At 40.5% G+C, this 22,306-nt stretch overlaps 1 protein-coding gene across 1 annotated transcript in view; it reads right to left on the bottom strand.

The window, feature by feature from the left end:
* Ipp (intracisternal A particle-promoted polypeptide) overlaps positions 1 to 15,085 on the bottom strand; it is a 36,434-nt gene extending 21,349 nt beyond the window's left edge. The window contains exons 1-5 of the mRNA XM_059254768.1: positions 14,986 to 15,085; positions 11,347 to 11,688; positions 8,395 to 8,826; positions 2,768 to 2,923; positions 74 to 241 (exon numbers count right to left, since the gene is read on the bottom strand). Coding sequence (XP_059110751.1) covers positions 74 to 241; positions 2,768 to 2,923; positions 8,395 to 8,826; positions 11,347 to 11,638 — 1,048 coding nt within the window. The 5' untranslated portion in view covers positions 11,639 to 11,688; positions 14,986 to 15,085. The remainder of the gene's footprint in view (positions 1 to 73; positions 242 to 2,767; positions 2,924 to 8,394; positions 8,827 to 11,346; positions 11,689 to 14,985) is intronic.
* Positions 15,086 to 22,306: the final 7,221 nt, after the last annotated feature.

Here is a 22,306-nt window from a genome sequence, read left to right as displayed (position 1 = left end):
GGGGGGGCTTATGACACAGGCATAACAGTAGCCAAGTAGATTAATGAAAGAAATGAGATATTTTTATTGTTACCTCCAATAGCATAGACCATCCCTCCCAAAACCGCTACTCCAAGTCCACATCGAGCCTGATGAAGCGAAGATACAGTGGTCCAGTACTGGCTAAAGGTATCAAAACGTTCTACACAGCTGAGGGCTCTACTATCACTCCAACGGCCACCCTGCAACCGTGTATATCCACCTAAACAGAGAAGAAAAATATATACAGCAAACCACTTATTGCTAAATATAAAAATGGCAGTAAAGAAAATCTAGTCCCCTGTATCTAAATATTTATACAGCTTAGAGCCTGTCACCTCTATAAAAATAGTATATAAAATATGTAATTCTCAACTATGCCAAGTCCTAGAAAATTATGGCTTGTATGCAATGAGTAGGTTAACCTCAGTGTTTTACCATATGATCTCAGTTATAATGGAAAGCTATATAAACCTAGGCAATATTCTTTGTCTAATTATAAAGTTTCATTATGACTTTTGTATGTCCCAATTAAAAATAGTGCATTGATGGGGCTGTAGAGATGGTCCAATGGGTAAAAGCACTGGCTGCTCTTCCAGGGGACCTGGGTTCAACTCCCAGCACCCATATGGCAGCTATAGCTGTCTGTAACTCCAGTTGCAGGGATCTGACACCCTCACACAGACATGCATGCAGGCAAAACATCAATACACATAAAATAAATGCCCTCTTCTGAAGTTTGCAGGTATCTGTACTCACACATGCACATTCCCACACAGAGATACACACATATATACACATCATTAAAAATAAGAAATATATCTAAAAAAAAAAAGTGTTGAGGGCTGGTGAGATGGCCAGTTGGTAAAGGCATTTATCACATAAGCCTGAAAACCTGAATTCAATCCCTAGAACCCACATTAAGATGGAAGAAATAACTCACTTTACAAATGTTGTTCTCTAAGTTCCACATATGCACCATGGCATGTGCATGCACATACAAAGATCATACACACAATAATAAAAAATAAGCTTTAACAACTAGAGCAAAAGCTGTGTGGTGATGGTGCACACCTTTAATCCCAGCACTCGTAGAAGCAGGTGGCTCTCTGAGTTTGAGGCTAGCCTAGTCTACATAGTGAGCTCCAGGACAACCAAGACTATTCAGAGAAACTCTGTCTCACAAAACAAAATAGCAAAAGAAGCAAAACACAGCAAAAATAGTGTATTGAAATCCATATTTCCCCTGCACACCCACTCAGCAAAAAACCCAAAACTATAATATGTACTCCAAAAGACTGTTTACATATTATAATATGAAAATATATATAAAATTAATTATGTATAATTATGAGCTATATTATACATAAGCAATTATATAGAAACTATATTATATCTAAATTTCTGGACAGCCATACATTCTATATGTATCAACTTCAATGGTTTAAAATTATAAATTTTGACATGTTCCTCTGATTTTTTTTTTTTTTTACACAAATCCACTTTTGAAAAATTTTTGAGACATGGTCTCTCTACATAGCCCTGGCTGTGTACATTGCCTCAAACTCACAGAGATCTGCCTGCCTCTATCTTCTTAGTGCTGGGACTAAAGGCTTGCACCACCATGTCTGGCTTATAAATCCACTTTTCTTTTTTTTTAAGGGTGCTAGGCCATATTTCACAGAAAAGATCCCCCTCCCACCCCCCAGACAGGGTTTCTCTGTTTCTCTGTGTAGTTTTAGTGCCTGTCCTGGATCTCACTCTGTAGACCAGGCTGGCCTCCAACTCACAGAGATCCGCCTGGCTCAGTCTCCTGAGTGCTGGGATTAAAGGCGTGTGCCACTACCGCCCGGCAACACCTTCAGTTTTAAGAAAACAGTGTACTCTTTTCGGTGCTGGAGATTTGCTTATAGCCAGCAAAAATGGCCTTGCACCACAGCCTTCCCAACGTATTTACTTTTTAGAACTTCTTTTCCCCGCAGGCTTCCATAGAAGCCAAGACGGCAGAAAAGAGTCCTCTGATATTCTTATGGATCATGCTGCCAGCACTTTAGATACCACTTATCTATCATCCCTAATGACCACCTAAGACATGATGAACAGTGCAAATTTTTTAGATATTTTCCCTTGAATTAATTTACTTATTTAGTTTTTTTTTTTTAAGGATAGTGTCATACTGTAGCCTAGGTTGACCCAGAATTCACTATGTAACCCAAACTGGCTTTGAATTCATGGCACTCCTGCCTCAGCCTCAGAATGCTAGAATTGTAGGCATGAACCATTATGCCTGGCAAAATTGAACTTTTACAGAAATGTTTCTTGTGCTGATGAAGTAGCTCAGCAGGTAAACACAACTGGCTGTGCAGCCTGACGACCTGAGTTCAATCCCTACAAGTGGGAGGAGAAAGCCAATTCCCATTAGTTGTCCTTTCATATCCACTCACATACCATAACACATGTATGTGCATACACACAATAAACACATAAATCTGCAGTCACTTGATGGTAACTAGGTAATCACAGACCAAAGATTTAGAACATCGAATGAAATGTTGAATGAGAAGCTGTTAAGTTTTAAATGTGTTCATCTTATTACACAAATTCAATTTACTAATCTTAAACCAAACATGAAATTAAATATCCTTCTGATAGATTTGCATATTAGTAATACCTGCATAGTAATAACAACAAACTATTTAAAAGCTCTTATCCTGATAATAATTTCTATTATTTTTCAGATTTTTCTTACCTACTGCATACAGGTATTTTCTTGCTTTCTTCCGAGGTCGAACTTTAGATGTCTGCAGAAAACTACAAAACTTGTTCTCTTTGGGAGACTTGCAGACCTCACAATATTCTTTCAAAAGTGTTTGCAATGCAACTCGAAGATTAAAATCAGATACTCCTAAACAGTATTTAAAAAGACCATGTTTTAAAAGATTTTCAGATATTACTGAAAAGACACATTTCCTGGTCAGTCAGAATAACACAAGCTGTTAATCCCAACACTCAGGAGGCAGAGGCATAAGGATCTCTTCAAATTCTAGGTCAGCACGATCTAAATAGTGAGACCCAGTTTCAAAAATAAAAACAGACAAAACAAAACAAAAAACAGCAACTAAAAACAACAAGGAAAATACCCTCATCATTGGTGTTGGAGAGAGGGTTAAGGGAGTGTACTGCTCTTGCAGAAGACCCAAGTTTGGTTCCCAGTTTATAAACTCATCTCAAAGAGCTCCATATCCATGGACACCCACACCCTAGAGGTACTCACACTCACATGCACATACCCACACAGACATACACATTATTTAGATAAAATAAATCCTTCAAAAAAAAAGCCCCAAACTTATTATCAGACAATAGTATGTCTCTTACAATAGAAAATAATGTTTTTATCATTGCTGCTAAGGAATATACTTTCCTTAAATCTATCAAAATATTTTAAAGAGACCAGTGAGATGGCTCAACAGGTAAAGGATTTGTTGCCAAGTCTGAAGACCTCAGTTTGACTCCAGGGACCTACATGGTGGAAGAAGAGAACAAACTCCTCAAATTGTCTGCTGACCTCCACTCATGCTGAGGTATACTGGAACACTCCCCCCCCACACACACACGTATACACACACAAATACATAAAAATGTAATTTAAAAGCTTTTAAAAAATAATACCAGCCAGGCAGTGGTAGCACATGCCTTTAATCCCAGCACTCGGGAGGCAGAGGCAGACAGATTTCTGTGAATTGGAGGCCAGCCTGGTTTACATAGTGAGTAGAAACCCTGTCTTGAAAAACAACAAAAAAAAAATTGCAAATACATGTATAATGTTTCTCAAATACAGATGGCAAAATGAACTAAGTTCACAATTATAGGGCCAGTTTCAGTGGGAAGGCATTTGGCTAACATGTGTGAGTATCTGGGTTCAAGCCCCAACACTAAACAACACCATTATCTAAGAAAACGCTTTAAAAGTCACACACTTTTTCATAAAATCTAATAACAAAAAGAACATACATTTATGTTATAAACCTTCAAAAATGATAAGACAAAGCAAGAAATAAAAAACTTTTAAAACTTTTACAGTTAATTTTATTTACATTTGTTTTGTCTACATGCATGTCTGTGTACTATATATATATAAATATTATATATATATATATATAATATGTATATGCCTGTCTACAAAACTGGTGTTTCAATTCTCACTTTGTTTCCTTAGCACTGCATCTCCTCCTATGCTCCTGTTTCATAAAATTTATATTTTTAAAGTAACTCTATTATCTGAATTTCAAGAGGATTGTGTTTCTGTTTATGGCTCATCTCCCCCCACCCCCGCCCAACTCCCCTCAACCCAGGCTGAATTCTTAATTTCTTTCTCTTCTTTTCTCTGGGATTTACTTCAATAGTTTTTTTTTTTTTTTTTTTTTTTTTTTTTTTTAGTATCTTGTTTACACGGCCTCCTTATTCAAACCCTGCTCTGACAAAGAGCTAATTCTCTCTTCCTCTCCTTTTATCTGGGTACAATTACTTTGTATTCTGCAGTACAAAATTTGAGTAAGACAAATTGTATTCTGTTTTTCTAGCCTGAAACATGAGGGTGGTGGTAGGGCTGATGTCCTTACTCTGGGTCAAACAGAGTGCCACAATTATGCTGAGCAAACCTCCACTAAGCTCTACCCCAACCAAGATACTGTATTGATTATTTTGTTTCTCAGTTTCCTCTGCTTTGCTTTTTAATTATTCATTCTTCCTCCAAATTATCCATTGATTAGCTGGTCGTGGTGGTGCACACCTTTGATTCCAGCACTTGAGAGGCAGGGGCAAGCGGACCTCTACGTCCCTTACTAGTCCCCCTCCCCCCCAGACAGGGTTTTTCTGTGTAGTTTTGGTGCCTGTCTTGAATCTCGCTCCGTAGACCAGGTTGGCCTCCAACTCGGAGATCCTCCTGCTTCTGCCTCCCGAGTGCTGGGATTAAAGGCGTGTGCCACCACCACCCGGCCCCTTACTAGTTCTTTATGAAAATCAGAAAATATTGCTCTTTCAGAGAAGACAAAATGTACAAGTTGACTAACAGGACACTGGTTGACTTTCATCTCAAGTACACCACCTCATCTAAGTATCCCTGGGCAGAAGCAACCTACCCAATCATACCCAAGGAACTTTTAGGAAATGCTCTTCATACCATCAGAATATTTTGTTTCTAAACTGGTTCTGGTAGTTCCCACCTGTAATCCTAACACTTGGGAGGTGGAGGCAGGAGGATCAGAAGTTCCAGGTCATCCTTGGTTACACAATGAGATTAAGGCCAGCCTAGGATAATTGAGACCTTATCTCAAAAAGACGGTGGAGTGGAGGGATGGCTCAATGGTTGAGAGCACTAGCTGCTTTTCCAAAGGAACCAGATTTGATTCCCAACACCCACATGGCAGCTCACAACTGTCTGTAACCCCAGTTCCAGGAGATCAGGAATGTTTTCTGGCTTCCAAAGGCACAGACATAGGCAACACACACACACACACACACACACACACACACACACACACACACACACGACAGTTTAAAAAAGATGACTCCCAAGTGATATTTAAAAGTATTCAGAAATTTCACACAAAAAACTTCCCCAAAGTGATGGGAAAATTAAACTTATTTTGTTTGTTTTTGGAGAAGTTTTTGCTTGTTTGAGGCAGGACCTCACTTTTTAGTCTAGGTTGGCCTAGAACTCACTAAGTAGTCTAGACTGGCCTCAAATTTACAGTTGATTCTTCTGTCTTTGCATCCCACACTCAGAAGAACTTTCAAAAAGAAAGAAAATATAATAAAATCTAATAAAAAAAAAAAGCGAAGTTCAAAACAAAACAACAACAATAATACCAAGAATAATGAAAGAATTCTTAAGGCATTCAACCAGAAAAAAGAAGTCACTGAAAACAAAACCAAACTATGTCTTATATGTTGGCGAGATGGCTCAGTGGGCCACAGCATTTCCCACCAAGCCTGAACAACTCAAGTTCAACCCCTAGGACCCGAAAGGTGGAAGTAAAGAATCCACCCCATCCCTACAAGTTATCCTCTGACCTTCACATGCATTCTCATAACCCAAGGACAACCTACAAAATATTATAACCCCTCCAAAAAAACTATGCCTTACCAAATTCAAAAAGAATAGGAATACCATCATAACTAAAGAACAGTATACAAATCTAAATTTAATTTAAAGAAGCAACACCCAGGAATTTTCAAATTTGAAAGGATTCAGGAACTAAAGAGCCATGTTTCTCTAGAAAAAAGACAGGCGTAGTGGCGCACACCTTCAATCTCAGCACTCAGGAGGCTGAGGCAGGTGGATCTCTGTGAGTTAGAGGCCAGCCTGGTCTATATAGAGAATTCCAGAACAGCCAAAGCTCCATAGAGAGACTCTATCTCAAAAATCAAGCCAAACCAAACAAAACAAAACAAAAGAAAGAAGTACTTGATTTAAAAAAAAAAAAAAAAAAAAAGTGAAAAAAAGTCCAGTCAACCTGTGGAGCTCAACAGTTAAGAACACTTGATATTTTTGCAGAGGACCAAGTTCAGTTTTTAGAACCTACCAGGGAGCTCATAACTATCTGTAACTCCAGTTCCAGAGGATCTGACCCCTTCTCTTTTTGTCTCCTAGGGCACCAGGCATACACATGATACATAGACATACGTGCAAGCAAAATACACACATAAAAATTTAAAATAGTAAAAAGAAATTTTTAATCTGGCCAACTCAAACAATGAGTAAAAAAGGAAAATATGATAATGGAAACACCATACTTGAAGCTGGGTATGGTATCACATGCCTGTAATCCAGCACTTGAGAGATGGAGTCAGGAGGAACAGAAGTGTGAGGTCATTCTTGGCTATATATTGAGTTAATGACCAACCCCAGCTACATGTGATCCTATTTTAAACACAAAATACAACTGATAATCTGTTGGCATCAAAATCATCTGAATACAGAGATAAGGACATAGAGCCAAGGGACTCATAATTGCAAACATAAATATAAATAATGGCTATAAACCTTGAGGGTCTTGACAGAAAAGAGGATGGAAAGAAAAATAAAAATACTAAGTGCCTAATTTTTCTTAGCAGAGAGTTGTTACTGTTTAAAATTAAAACTGTAATTTTTGGGAGGGGGGTGGGTTTCTCTGTGTTGCCATGGCTTTCCTGGAACTAGCTCTGTAGACCAGGCTGGCCTCCAACTCAGAGAGATCCGTCTACCTCTGCCTCTCGAGTGCTGAATTTAAAAGTATGTGCCATACCCAGAGTGGTGGTGTTGTTTTAAGATAGTCTTGCATTATATCTCACACTGGATTGTAACTTGCTATGTAAATCAATCTCACCTCAAATGGCAATCCTCTTGTGTCAGCCCAAGTGCTAGGTATTACATGCATGAACCACCTGTGCTGTGTCAAACTGATCATTCCTGGGTGGCTAACTCTGGGTAATTTATCACTAGGTGGTTGGTTTTTGCGATACTATGGACTATACAGTCCAAAACCAGCTGCTAGGTTATTGTGGTTTTTAAATATTTATTTCCTTTTTAATCGTGTGTGTGTGTGTGTGTGTGTGTGTGTGTGTGTGTGTGTGTGTGTGTGTGTGTGTTTCCTTTCTGCTGTTGTTATTTCAGAACTAGAAACCCCACCAGGAAGATTGTGAGTTTCAGCCAGCCTAGACTATGCCTTAAAACAAAAAATCTCCAACAATGAAAAAAAAACAAAGAAGAAAATGCTTAGAACCTGAAGATGATTCAAGGTTTACAGAGAAGCCATAATACAAGCAATATAAAACTCAAGTTTAGCCAAGTGGTGGTGGTGCACACCTTTAATCCGAGCACTCGGGAGGCAGAGTCAGGTGGATCTCTGTGAGGTGGAGGCCAGCCTGGGCTACAAAACAAGTTCCAGGACAGTCAAGGCTACACAGAGAAACCCCGTCTCGAAAATACAAACAACAACAACAAAAAAGAAAAAGCCACTGTGGTGCTAACAAAATGTCTCAGTTGGCCAACTACTTCTGACCAGAGTATATGGGACCTAAGTTTGATCCCTAGCACTCATGTGAAAATGTCCAACAAGGTGTCATGAGACTGAAATACTAGAATTGGGGAGGTGGAGACAGTAAGAACCCTGGGGCTTGTTGGCTAGCCAGTCTAGATGAAACAGGTTCACTGAGAGATCCTGTCTCAAAAAACAAGATGAAGAGCAACTAAGGAAGACACCTGAGGTCAGCCTCTGGCCTTTAAGTGCATGCACACACACCTTCTTCACACATATCTTCGCACACACAAACAACACACAAAAGAAAAAAAATTTAGTGATCAACTAATTTGATATATAATAAAAGAGTTACCTTCTATGTACTTTAAAAGCCTCTGAGATGGTAATAAAGGGAATCGAATTGGATCTAACACTTCTACCACATGTTTTCTTCTCTTTCCCAGGTCTTTCAGAATCCACTGCATTGCAGCTAAGAAGACTTGGTATTCATCTTCAATGCTAAGCTCCTCACTTCGTAAAATTTTGATCAGCTGATCTTTCGTAAGTGCCAGGAACTCTTCTCCACTATGAACCTCCAAGAAATGGACATGAATATAGTTTTCTGTAAATTCCAAAAGATCATGGCAGGCAATTTGCTCAGAGAACTGGAAGAGTCCGATGCAGTTCTGTGGATCAATTTGTCCTTTCAGAAAATCACAGCAGAGATTAACAACTTCAGTCAATTGTAGCATGTCTGCTGCAACAATCAGCTCCTGAACATTGTTCACAGCTATGGTCACTAATCCTAAGGAAAGAAGTAGATAAAATATTAAATTAAATTAAATTAATTAAATTGAATTAATTAAATTAATTCATTAAATCAAAACAAACATTCAGCTTAATATTTTACTTGACTTCAATAATAGTTTAATTTTTGCAGAGTAGAAACTAAGTAAATAGGATATATGGTAAAAACACAAAATTTAAATGACAATGATATTTAACACTCATGGAACAACTAGGCCAGTGTGCTGGTGAATGTCTTCAATCTACCAGCACTTGGGAGGCAGAGACAAGAGGATCTCTGTGAGTTCAAGGCCAGCCTGATCTACAAAGTGAGTTCTAGGATAGTCAGTGCTACAGAATGAGACTCTATCTCAAACAAAACAAAACAAAACAAAAACAAAAAACAACCAACAACATTTATGGAACAACTATAATAAACCAGTCACAGTTTTAGTTGCTTTATACTCATTCAACATTCACTATATTCCTAGCTAGTAGATATAAATTTTCTTATTATTGTAGTAAGTAAACAGAATTAGGAAGTTTAAATGACTCTTCTCCAAATTATATGACATAAAGACTGGAGAGATGGCTAAGCAGTCAGAGCATTTGCTGCTCTTGCAGAGGACCCAGGATTTAGTTCCTAGCACCTACAGGATGCCTGACAGTGGACTGTAACTCCAATTCCCATAGAAATCCAAGGCCCTCTCCGGCCACCACAGGCACTGCATACATGCGATGCACATACATACATGTAGGTAAAAACTCATACACAGAACATAAAAATGAAGAACTCTTCAAAAATGTTTTGAAGCCAGGCGGTGGTGGCGCACGCCTTTAATCCCAGCACTCGGGAGGCAGAGGCAGGCGGATCTCTGTGAGTTCGAGGCCAGCCTGGTCTACAGAGCGAGATCCAGGAAAGGCGCAAAGCTACACAGAGAAACCCTGTCTCGAAAAAAACCAAAAAAAAAAAAAAAAAAAAAAAAAAAAAGAAATGTTTTGAAAAAAGTGTATGATTGAGCAAAGTGCAAATTAGGGACTGACATTAAAGCCAACACTTTGCTTGCTTGTTGAGACAAAGTCTCACTATATGGAGCAAGCTGGTTTCCAGCTCTCAATCTTCTTGTCTTTGTATCCAGGGTGCTGGGATTAAAGGAGTGCACACTACATCCAGGTAAAGTTCATACTTTTAACATAGGTTATATGCAATTAACAAACTTACTGAGGTAGTGGGGAGGGAGAAGAAAGCAGGTTTACTATATTCATTTATGATAAAATGTCATACAGTGTTAGTCTTTTAATATGAGGTATAATCAAGACTCTATAACATATGAGAAACTACTAAAAATTTGAACTGAATATTTGGATTTCTTCCCCCAAAGACTCCATGTTCATTTTCTTTTCTTTTTTAAGACAGGGTCTCAAACTCACTATGTAGCTGAGGATGACCTTGAATTCCTGATTCTTCTGCCTCTACCTCCCAACTGGGATTATAATTATGTGCCACCATGCTCAGCCTTACTTTCACAATTTATGTAATAACTTTGGAGGACATCAAATAGCTAATTATATTCAAGGTAGTAGAAACACTATAATTCTCTTACCTAATAAATATTCCATTCAGTCTTATACTTTTATCCCTTTTAAGAGTCTGTGGATAACCTAGAGCCTTGCACATAATAGATAAGCACTTTATTACTAAGCTTTACCTCCAGCCTTTTTAAAATTTTTATTTCATTTTATTTCTTTAGATAGAGTTTTACTGTGTAGCCCTGGCTGACCTGCAACTTGTTATGTAGACCAGGCTGCCCCTGAACTCAGAGAGCTCCTCCTGCCTCTGCTTCCTGAGTGCTGGGATTAAAGGTGTGCACCATCATGCCTGGCCACCCCCAGCCTTTTATAACAATCACTGCATTAAACTATTGGTCTGCTGTGGGATGTCTTTCTGTGCACTGTGAATATGTGTTGCTCTGATTGGTTGATAAATAAAGCTGTACTGGCCTATGGTAGGGCAAGATAGGCTAGGCGGTACATTCAAACTGAAGATGAAGGAGGGTGGAGTGGGGGGGAGATGCTAGCCTGCGGCTCAGGGAGCAACCCACGTAGCAACAGATAGATTAATAAAAACAGGTTAAGTTATAAGAGCTAGCTAACAAGGCCATACAGTTTGTAAATAATATAAGCCTCTGTGCTTACTTGGGACCAAGTGACTACTGGATGCGAGTGGGAGAGATTCATCCCGACTGCGGGCTACATTGGTCCCAAATTTATTTTCTTGGTTCTATTTATAAGTTTGAGCTGAGTATCGTGGCTCATGCCTTTAGTCCCAGCACCCAGGAGGCAGAGACAGGAGGCTCTTGGTGAGCTCAAGGCTAGCCTGGTCTACAGAGTAAGTTCCAGGACGGCCAGGGCTACACAGAGAAACAATGTCTTGAATAACCAAAAAACAAAAAACACTTTTACAAAGAAACAAACTTAAATAAGTTACTTTGGTCATGATATTTTATCACAGCAACAGAAAACTAATATATAGATATACCTGTGTAAATGAAATCTAGAAGCAACTGAAAGATTCCAGCTTCAACTCCTAGAATCTGTACAACATCTTTTGAGGACTCTTTCATTCCTCCAGCGAACAAAGCTGCAAAGTATGGACTACTGGCAGCCAGAACCAGCCGGTGAACTTGAAAGGTTTCCTTCCCAACTTGTAGCTGTACATCACAGAAATGCTGTCCATTTCTCATTTTATTGATTTGGGCCAAGATGAGCTGGGCATGTTTCTCAGAGGAAAATGAACTATCACCAGCCTGAGCACACTCCTCCTTAGACATGATGATCACAGGTTAATTAAAGAGACTGTTGACCATTATCTGCTTCTACCCTGAGAAACAAAACACAAAGATCAAACAACAGATCTTTTTGTTACTATATTTTCTATTCACATATAGACGAAACATTCTCTATCATTTATTTAGGGTCATAAAACACATATCAAACAAGTAAGAGCTAAAACTGTATGGTAAGACTTCTAATATGCCTTCTGGTAATGGAATATGTACATCAAAGGATGCTTCACAGAAGAAATAAGCACTAAATTGGGCACTAAAAGATAAATAGCAGTAAGGTATGAGGAACAGTCATAAACCCCTCCTTGGGTAAAGAAAGTAAGGTGCAAAGGCAGAAGATATATCATATAGTCAGGAAGTAAACATTTTAGGCATGATGAATTTCTAAAAAATCAACTGTGACCAGCCCAAATGTCTGCTTAAAATCTTTCAATCTGTATGCTTCCCTTAACATACAAGGCCTTTGCGGATCTTTGTTATAACCCAGGACTGTTCAAATATAGCTTTTCCAGATAACATTTTCCTGTATCTCTCTCCTCTAGACTTGGTGGCCACCCTAACCTTACCTGTATTATAGCCTATATTACCCCTGCCATCTTAATCCCAGCCTACACACATACACAAACACACATACACACAAAGTTCTTGAAAGATAGTCCCTTCATGTACAGGAACTAGCTTCTATTGCCATAGGACTGGTCTCCAACATATATCAGCATTTCAAATGTTTGTGAAATAAGAAATAAAAGGCTTGGGTTTTTGTTTTATGAGACAATATTTGTAATGGCCCTCCTGCCCTCTGACACCCTAGCACTGGGACTGTATGTGCTGCCAAACCTGCTTCAGTTGTTAGCTTCTTTACAAATTAGGCCAACTGTAGTTTTTGTTATCTTTGATTGGTTTTGTTTTCTTAAGACAGGGTCTTACCATATAGTCTTAGCCAGACAGGAACTCACTATGTAGACCAGACTGTCCTCAAACTCAAAATGAACCATCTGCTTCTACATTCTGAGTGCTGGGATTAAAGTTCTGTGCCACCATGCCTCATCCTCAATTGTAATTTTTATAACAACTGAGAGATCAGAAGAAAAAGATAATCTCTCAAGCCACAGAAAAGAAAACTACTAGACTTTCTCCAGCATTAATGGATGGACAGTCTCATATTCATTTACTCTAAGCCTAGGGTTGTTCCTACCATATCATATTGCATAGAAATTATCAGATCGGGACGTAGAGAATGGAACTCAAGTACAGAAACTTGAACCTAAATCTTCATAGGTTTAGCAAAAAGAAACATGTCAATAGACATTTCAGAACTCTTGGGTTCTTCAAATATGCATGAAGTATGAGATAATAAAAAACCAATCCTTTTATTATTTAAGTCACAAAGGAAAGTTGGAGACAAATAACATAATAGATTGCAACGAGAATCAAAGGAATAAATTCAGGTTACTGAATAAAGTAACCATGAATTCTTACAATATAAGATAGGCAGATAAAGCTGGGCGGTGGTGGTACTTGCCTTTAATCCCAGCACTTGGGAGGCAAAGGCAGGTGAATCTCTGTGAGTTCGAGGCTCACTTCGTCTACAAGTGAGTTCCATTACACAGAGAAACCCTGTCTCAAAAAATCAAAAAAAAAAAAAAAAAAAAAAGGCAGATAAAGCAGAGGAAATGTTAAAATGATTAAGGTCTTGTAATTTAGGCATAAAAGAAAATTAGCAATAAAATTGACCAAACTATTGTAACCTGACATTAATACATTAATATATATTAATATATATATATTTCATGGGGCTGGAGAGGTGGCTCAGCAGTTAAGAGCACTGACTGCTATTCTAGAGGCCCTGGGTTTTAATTCCCAGCACCCACATGGCAGCTCCAGTTCCAGGGCTTCTGACACCCACACACAGACATACATGTAGTCAAAACACTAATGAACACACACACACACACACACACACACACACACACACACACACACACAAAGTTCAGTGTTTAGCATTCAGTCAAAATTATCAGTAAAAACAGGCTGGGACTGGGTGTGGTGGTACAGAGGCAGGGAGATCTCTTAGTTCCAGGCCAGCCAAGACTACACAATGAGACCTTGTGTTAATAATAATAAAACTGGCCGGGCGGTGGTGGCGCACGCCTTTAATCCCAGCACTCGGGAGGCAGAGCCAGGCGGATCTCTGTGAGTTCGAGGCCAGCCTGGTCTCCAAAGCGAGTTCCAGGAAAGGCGCAAAGCTACACAGAGAAACCCTGTCTCGAAAAAACCAAAAAAAAAAAAAAAAAAAACAAAAAAAAAAAACTGATACTCATGGCTATCTAGAAACTTTCTGAGAGGCTTGAAGGGAGCCACTAAAATGTCACTTCAGCATGTACATGATGCCAACATCTTACAAGCCAGTCTATCTCCCTCCATGTAGAAATTCGACCTGTAGATGTTACTAAATATGGTACGGCTGTCTGGCCTGTTTGCGCTTTGTTCTCCCTGGTAGCGGAGTTTGAAGCCCTGAGGTGGGATGCCAGGTTTCCTACGTTTGTCTCTTACTGAAGGTATCACAGCACAGCCACTAAGTCAAAATGCCTCCTGTTACAAGAAACCGTTTACTGAATATTCACTCTGGCAGTAGAGAGCTGAAATGTTTGTTCTCACCCTCCCCAGTAAATGCTGATTCTATCCCACTGCCAGTGGAGTACCTCATCCCAAAATGTGGCATGGGAAATGACTGTACATACAAACAGTTAAAGCATACTTCTGAGGTAGTGCAAAGGGATCTAAGGACGCCTCAACAGATCCAACTTGAAAAGCAGTTTATTGGCTAACGATGGACACGACCAGAGGAATTAAAGAGGACCTATGTTTTGGTGGCCTCGATCTCCCTCTCAAGAGCATCTGAAAGTTGATTTAGTAAGGGGGCCAGAACTCCAGTCGAGCATCAAAACAACTGTCTTTGTGCTTGAGTCGGACGCTGTAGCTAGAGTTCTCCCTAAACGGATCGACACTCTAGGCAGGAAATCAACTCGGTGCTACTGATGGCGCAAGCTTGGTAAGGAATTTCGCCACAAAGCCGGCAGAAATCAGGGGCAGGGGCCGGCTTTGGGTTTCCCCAGTGGGGGTGGGGAGAGCAGAGGCCGCGGCGCTGTAGACCGGAGGAAGCTGCGGTGATGGCGACAACACTTGGGCGGTCAGAGGGCCTCCGGGGGTGACAGGAGGAAAGCCGAGGACAAGTGCGCGGGGAAAACTCGCATCTTCCCGGTCCGGAGAGCCAGACTCAGGGAAGCTCCCAACCCTGTGAGAAACACACACGGGACGCAGGGCCTGCTTACCCGCCGCGTCCCTTCCCGCCGGCGCCCTCTCAGGCTCTGCGCGCGCAGTCGCGGCAGGCAGCGGAGGGGGCGGGGACACCGTGTAGTGACTGGCCGTGCGACCGCGGAAGGCGCAGCCTCTACGCTTCTACTGCGCGTGCTCGGCTTCTGGGCCCGCCTCCTCCCAGCCGCCGGCGCTGCAGACCTGGGTAGTTGCTGGCTGTTTGCGGCCGCAGGGTCTGCAAGCCACCCTCTGGCCAAGGTTGGTGCGCTCCCCTAGTCCGTTCCATGCATATTTTCTGTTCTTGAGGTGTCCCAGGCTAGCCATCGATCTCGGCGTCGAGGAAAAACACGTGCACAGTGCTCTACCAATTTTATTGGATCATTTCCTGAGCCTCTGGACAGACTCCTGCTTACTTTGAGGGAAGGACTCAAAACGCCCAGCTCTTTTTCAATGTAAAGCATCATAATGTGTCGCATTAGTGACTTCTGAACTATATTTTAAGATTTTGTTTTTAAATGTGTGTGTCTGACTATAGGTTTGTGCTTGTAAGTGGAATGCCCATGGAGGCCAGAAGAGGGCTGTAGATCCGATGCTGGAGTTACAGGCTGGGAACAACGCAGGTCCCTCAATTTAAGTGAAGTGGGTGGGCTCTGCGCCAGGAGTTGTGGCACAGGTCTATAATCCCAGTATCCATCAGGCAGGAGGATCTCTAAATTCGAAGCCAGTCCAGTCTACAAAGTGAGTTCCAGGATAACTAGGGCTATGTAGACAGACACATTCTCAAAATTAAGAGAGAGATATGCTTTCTTAGCCATTGAGCCAATCTTGCCAACTCTCAAACTTTTTATTCTTGCTTTTAAATCCTGACCTATAGAGCACAAAAATATTTTACATCAAACTCATACCGTGTATTTGTATATACAGATGTATAAGCTAAAACAAAATGTTCACAAAACTGTGCTTACATTTACCCCACATGCCTTCAATTTCAGATTTACATTTCATTATAAGAATGAAAAAAATTCTGCAAAAAGTTGCAGAAATCTTGTTGAGGACACAGAAAAAAGTAAAAGGAGTCGGGAAGTGGTGGTGCACGCCTTTAATCCCAGCACTTGGGAGGCAGAGGCAGGCTGATCTCTGTGAATTTGAAGGCAGCCTGGTCTACAGAGTGACTTCCAGGATAGCCAGGACTATACAGAAAAAGCTTGTTTCACAACCCGCACCCTACCCACAAAACAAAGAATGAAATTATAAAATTTTCAGGAAAGTGGATAGACTTAGAATGTATAATATTAAGCAAAGTCACACAAAAGAAAAGTTATATATTTTCCCTCATGCATAGTCTAACCAGTGATATATCTTCTGTGCAAACAACTGTGCATATGAGTACAGCATAAATATAACTTACAGGAAGGAGAACCAGAAAGGCTAAACATCAGGGGATCAGGAAGTCCTGAATGGACAGGAGTTACGAAAGAAGACATAAAACTAGCTTTTTTTCTGGTCCTAATTTGTGTTGTATTTTTTCATTTTTGGTAGCTGATGAGAGCAGAAAAATATATTCTATAGTGAAAGTGTAAAATCCATTATGAAGTTCTACAGCTACAGAATGTCTACTCTAACTGTATAGAAGTCACTGAGATGTTAGACTTTGGGGCTGGATAATTTTTTCTTTCTTTCTTTCTTTCTTTCTTTCTTTCTTTCTTTCTTTCTTTCTTTCTTTCTTTCTTTCTTTCTTTCTTTCTTTCTTTCTTTCTTTTTTTTAGAGACAGGGTTTCTCTGTGTTGTTTTGATGCCTGTCCTGGATCTCGCTCTGTAGACCAGGCTGGCTTTGAACTCACAGAGATCCACCTGGCTCTGCCTCCCAAGTGCTGGGATTAAAGGCATGCGCCACCAACGCCTGGCTGGGTCTGGATAATTTTAATGTATGATGTTTATTTTATTTGCAAAGTTTGTTTTTATAATAAAGTTTACACAATTTTTTTTTAAAAAAAGGATGAAGGACTGGTATATGCTATAACAAGTATGGAAATGTTATGCTCCATGACAAGCCCATCATAAAAAATACATTGTATAATTACATTAATATGAAATATTTAGAATAGGCAAATGGACAGAAACATATTAAATTTGCAGTTACAAGGGACTGAGGGAAGGAGTGACTGTTAAAAGAGTACAGGACTTCTTTTGATATAATGAAAATGTTCTAAAATAGGTAGTGGTGACAACTGGATGACTGTGGAAACAGACCAGAAAAAAAAAATCATTGGACTGTATGCTGTAAGAGAGTAAATGTCATGGCGTGTGAGTTATAGCTCAATAAAAGCTGCTGTACTTGTTTAATAGTAGACTGTTATTCCTGTGCTCAGAGCTCTCCAGTGACTTTCCATTTCTTTTAGAGCAAAAGTCAATTTCTCCCAGTGTAAAAGGACTCTGTAGAGGGGAGCCAAAGGTTAAGAGCTATCTTGCAGCCTGCCCTGTGGTGGCACACACACCTTTGATCCCACCCAGCACTCCGGGCAGGCAGAGGCAAGTGGATCTCTGTGTTTTTGAGGCCAGCCTGATCTACAGAGTTCCAGGACAGCCAGGGCTGTTACACAGAGAAACCTTATCTTAAAAAAAACTTTAAAAAATAACAATAATGGTAGAGCTATCTTGCAGAGGACCCAGTTTCAATTTCTAGCATGTACATCGTGGCTCACAGCCATCTGTAACCCCAGGGAATTCAACAAGGACACACATGGTGCACGTACATGCATACAGGCAAACCAGTCATACCACAACAACAACAACAACAACAAAACAAAACAAAGTAAAATAAATAAACCTTAGAAATATTTTTAAGACTCTGTAGGCCACATACACACACACCCATCGCCTCCCTGTGGCTCTCATCGGTGGTTCTCATCAGTGGCTGTCATCTGTGGCTCTCATTAATTGCTCTCTCTCTCACCTGTGGCTCTCACCTGTGGCTCTCATCTGTGGCTCTTAACTGTGGCTGTCATCTGTGGCTCTCACCTGTGGCTCTCATCAGTGGCTCTCATTAATTGCTCTCTCTCATCTGTGGCCCTCATCTGTGGCTCTCATCAGTTGCTCTCTCTCATCTGTGGCTCTCACCTGTGGCTCTCCCTTGCATTCATTCTGCTCTAGCCTTTTTAGTTTTCTTGTTGGTGTTTTTTTTTTCCATGCCTTAAACACACTCCTGTTTGGCATCGTGCACTCTAGACTGCCTTTTTTTTTTTGAGGCAGGGTTTCTCTGTGTAGCTTTGGAGCCTGTCCTAGAACTAGCTCTGTAAACCAGGCTGGCCTTGAACTCACAGAGATCCGCCTGCCTCTGCATCCCGAGTGCTGGGATTAAAGGTGTGCACCACTAGACTGTTCTTTTATAAGCTATTCTTTTGTTCCCTTCAAATCTGTTTCTTCAGATTTTACCTTTTCAGTGAGACCATCCTGGTATTCTCATTTTAAATTATAATATCTCTCCTAGAACATCTCCCCATGTTCTCATCTATATTTTTCTTCATAAAACTTATTGTCTTAGGGTAACTATTGCTGCAATGAAACACCATGACCAAAAGCAACTTGGGGAGGAAAGGATTTATTTCACTTACATTTCCATATAACAGCTCATCAAAGGCAGTGAGGGCAGGAACTCAAGCAGGGCTGGAACTTGGAAGCAGGAGCTGATGCAGAGGCCATGGAGGGGTGCTATTTACTATTTACTTGCTCCCCATGGTTTGCTCAGCCTGCTCAGCCAGGGTTTTTACAGAACCCAGAACTTCCAGCCTAGGGGTTCCCCACCCACAATGGGCTGGACTCTTCCCCATGAATCACTCAAGCTTGTCCACAGTCCATCTTTTTTTTTTTTTTTTTTTTTTTTTTTTTTTTTTGGTTTTTCGAGACAGGGTTTTTCTGTGTAGCTTTGCGCCTTTCCTGGATCTCTCTCTGTAGACCAGGCTGGCCTCGAACTCACAAAGATTCACCTGCCTCTGCCTCCCGAGTGCTGGGATTAAAGGCGTGTGCCACCACCGCCTGGCTCACAGTCCATCTTATAGAGACATTTTCTCAATGGAGTCTCCCTCCTCTCTGATGACTCTAGCTTAAGTGAAGTTGACATAAGACTAGCCAGTACACTTATTGTCACTTTATATACTAGGGTTTTTTTTTAATATTTATTATTTATTTTTATATTTTTTTCAGAGTTTCTCTATGTAGCTCTGGTTGTCCTGGAATTTGCTCTGTAGACCAGGCTAGCCTCAAACTCAGAGTTCTGCCTGCCTCTGCCTCCAAGGTGTGGCAAATTTTTAATTATGTATATGTATGTCTCTGTGTGGGTGTGTGCACATGAGTGCAGATGCCTACAGAGGCCATCGGCATTGGATCCCCTAGAGACAGAGTTATAGACAGTCATGAGCTGCCTGAAGCAGGTGATAGAAATTGAACTCTGGTCCTCTGGAACAGCAGTATATGCCCTTAACCACTGAGACCTCTCTTCAGTCCAGCTATTTCTTATTGATATGTTTATTGACAATCTTCCCATATCCAAGTATGACCTCCCCATTATTCCTATAATCTGTATTACTATATTCTTGCTACCTAGAACAGTAACGAGCACATGAAAGATGCTCAATAGCCATTGAATGAATGAATGCACATTTGACTCTTTCTGTCCCATGTTTACTTTTTCTCAAATCTGTCGTCTATCACTAAGTCAGAGGCATCCTCCCATGAGTGGGAATTATATTAGCTTCTTGCTTAAAATTCTTCAGCAGATGCCTGTTATCTTCAGGAAAAAATGCAATGAGACATTTAAAAGTCAAAGCCAGAGCAGGCGGTGGTGGCACACACCTTTGGTTGCCCCGGCCAACGGGGTGTCAACGGGGGCCGACCCACCTGTGGGAGAGAATGAGAGGGACGGGGGAGACACGAAAGGACGACAGCAAGACAGTGTGTTCTGATCAAGCTGCAAATTTTATCCTCTTCAGCAAGGCTTATATAGCATGGGAGGGGGAGGAAAGGAGGGAAGGGGTGCACAACGTGCCGGACGTGCAGGTGAAGGGGGACGTGCAGGTGAAGGGCTATGTGCAAGTCGTGCAAGTCGTGAGGCTGCTAGGTGGTAAGGTCACTGGTCAGGGCCCATTGTTCTGTTGCTATGCTACCTGACCTGCCTGACCTGTTCTTTATCTTTGGTTTAGGGTAGGGGCTTGTTCTCTGGTTTAGCTAGTACTTTTCCATGGTCCATGTTTGGTCTCTGACATTTGGTCACAGCACCTGGGGGCAGAGGCAGGTGGATCTCTGTGAGTTCAAGGCCAGCCTGTTCTACAGAGTGAGTTCTAGGACAGAACTACACACAAAGAAACCCTGTCTTGAAAAACCATGGAAAAAAAAGTAGAAGCCAGAGTTAGAGTGTCTTGGTTCAAATCTTACTATAACACTGTATGTCTTTAGACAATTAAAAAATTTTTTTGTTTAATTTGTTTGTTTGAGACAGGTTCTCACTATGTATCCCTGGCTGTCCCAGAACTTGCTCTGTTGACCAGGTTGGCCTTGAACTCACAGAGATCTGCCTGCCTCTGCCTCCCAAGTGCTGAAATTAAAGGCATGTGCCACCAAGCTGATAAAAAAAAGTTAAAGATTTTATTTTTGTTTTTATATGTGTGTGGGTGTGAGTGTGTATTTGGGCACCTGTATAGATCAGAAGAAGGTGTTGGATTCCCTTGGAATTCAAGTTACAGGTTGTGGTGAGTCCTGTGTTGTGGAGGCTAGGAATTCTACAAGAGTAGCAAGTACTCTAACTACTGAACCATCTCTTCAACCCCTCGATCAAGTTGGTTAAATTCATTGATAAAATAGAAACAGAGTACATACCTGTAAAGTTGATGTGGTAATTAAATAATTTATGTTTATTTTTATGTGTATGGGTGTTTTGCCTGTATGTAAGTCAGGTGTCTTGGGACTGGAGTTACAGATGGATATCAGCTGCCGTGTTTGCACCCATTCACACACACCCATACACACACAATAAATAAGTAAGTAAGTAAGTAAGTAAGTAAGTAAATAAATAAATAAATAAATAAATAAATAAATAAATAAATAAATAAAAATGAAGGTCTGGAGAGATGGCTCAGCAGTTGAGAGCACTTGCTCTTGCCAAGGGCCGAGTTTTGGTTCCCAAGATCCACGTGGTGGCTCACAATCACCTGTAACTCCAGTTTCAGGGGGTCCTCTTCTTACCTCCAAGGGCACCAGCCATGCATGTGGTACACATACATTTAAGCAGGCAAAGCACTCATAAATATAAATTAAATAAATAAATGTAAAAGAACAAATTTTAAAATTTAAAAATAAAATGAAAATGAACAATTAAAAGATATTTCAGTTTCACCTAGTGGTTTCTTGTCTCACACCTAGAATCAACCATTGCTCAAAGATCTTTTATAATGGAAAATGACATTTAGAGTTGGGCACCACAGAGCACTAATTGCTAGAGTTAGAATATGTACTATCTTTAGAAGATTCTGGGTTGGTAATACCCAGTTTTTGGATAATAACATTTTCTTGGGCTGAGTGTGGTGGCAAATAGTAATGCTTACTAGCAAGAGAATGCTAAATTCAGTGCCAGCCTGGGATACACAGACAGATCCTGTCTCAAAAGTAAATAAATAAAACAATCCTTGTGTAGGGGCTGGAGAGATGGCTCAGAGGTTAAGAGCACTGACTGCTCGTCCAAAGGTCCTGAGTTCAATTCCCTACACCCACATGGTGGCTCACAACCATCTGCAATGAGATCTGGCACCCTCTTCTGTGTACGTAATAAGTAAATAATTCTTAAAAAAAAAATCCTTAGCCGGGCGGTGGTGGCACACGCCCTTAATCCCAGCACTCGGGAGGCAGAGCCAGGCGGATCTCTGTGAGTTCGAGGCCAGCCTGGACTACTAAGTGAGTTCCAGGAAAGGTGCAAGGCTACACAGAGAAACCCTGTCTCGAAAAACCAAAAAAAAAAAAAACACATCCTTGTGTTTGGAAGATCATATTAATAAGAGAGTGTAGACTTCCTAGTTAACCTATTTCACAACAGCTAATCTAAAAATGTATTAATAAAAAATGAAGTTCTCTTTTTCATCTTTCCTGAAAATGTAATAGTTTGAGGGAGAAGTGGTGAGTCTGGAAGAAAATTTAATGAAAAAAAAAAACTTGCTTAACCCAGGGCATGGTGATGTGTATATTTTTTTAAAGATTTATTTATTTATTATGTATACAATGTTCTGTTTGCATATATTCATATATTCATTTCTACACCCCAGATCTCACTAAAAATGGTTGTGAGCCACCATGTGG

Source organism: Peromyscus eremicus, chromosome 2, assembly GCF_949786415.1.
Source record: "Peromyscus eremicus chromosome 2, PerEre_H2_v1, whole genome shotgun sequence".
Lineage (NCBI taxonomy): Eukaryota > Metazoa > Chordata > Mammalia > Rodentia > Cricetidae > Peromyscus > Peromyscus eremicus.
Note: the sequence above shows the minus strand (reverse complement) of the source record. Positions and strands in the feature narration are given on the sequence as shown.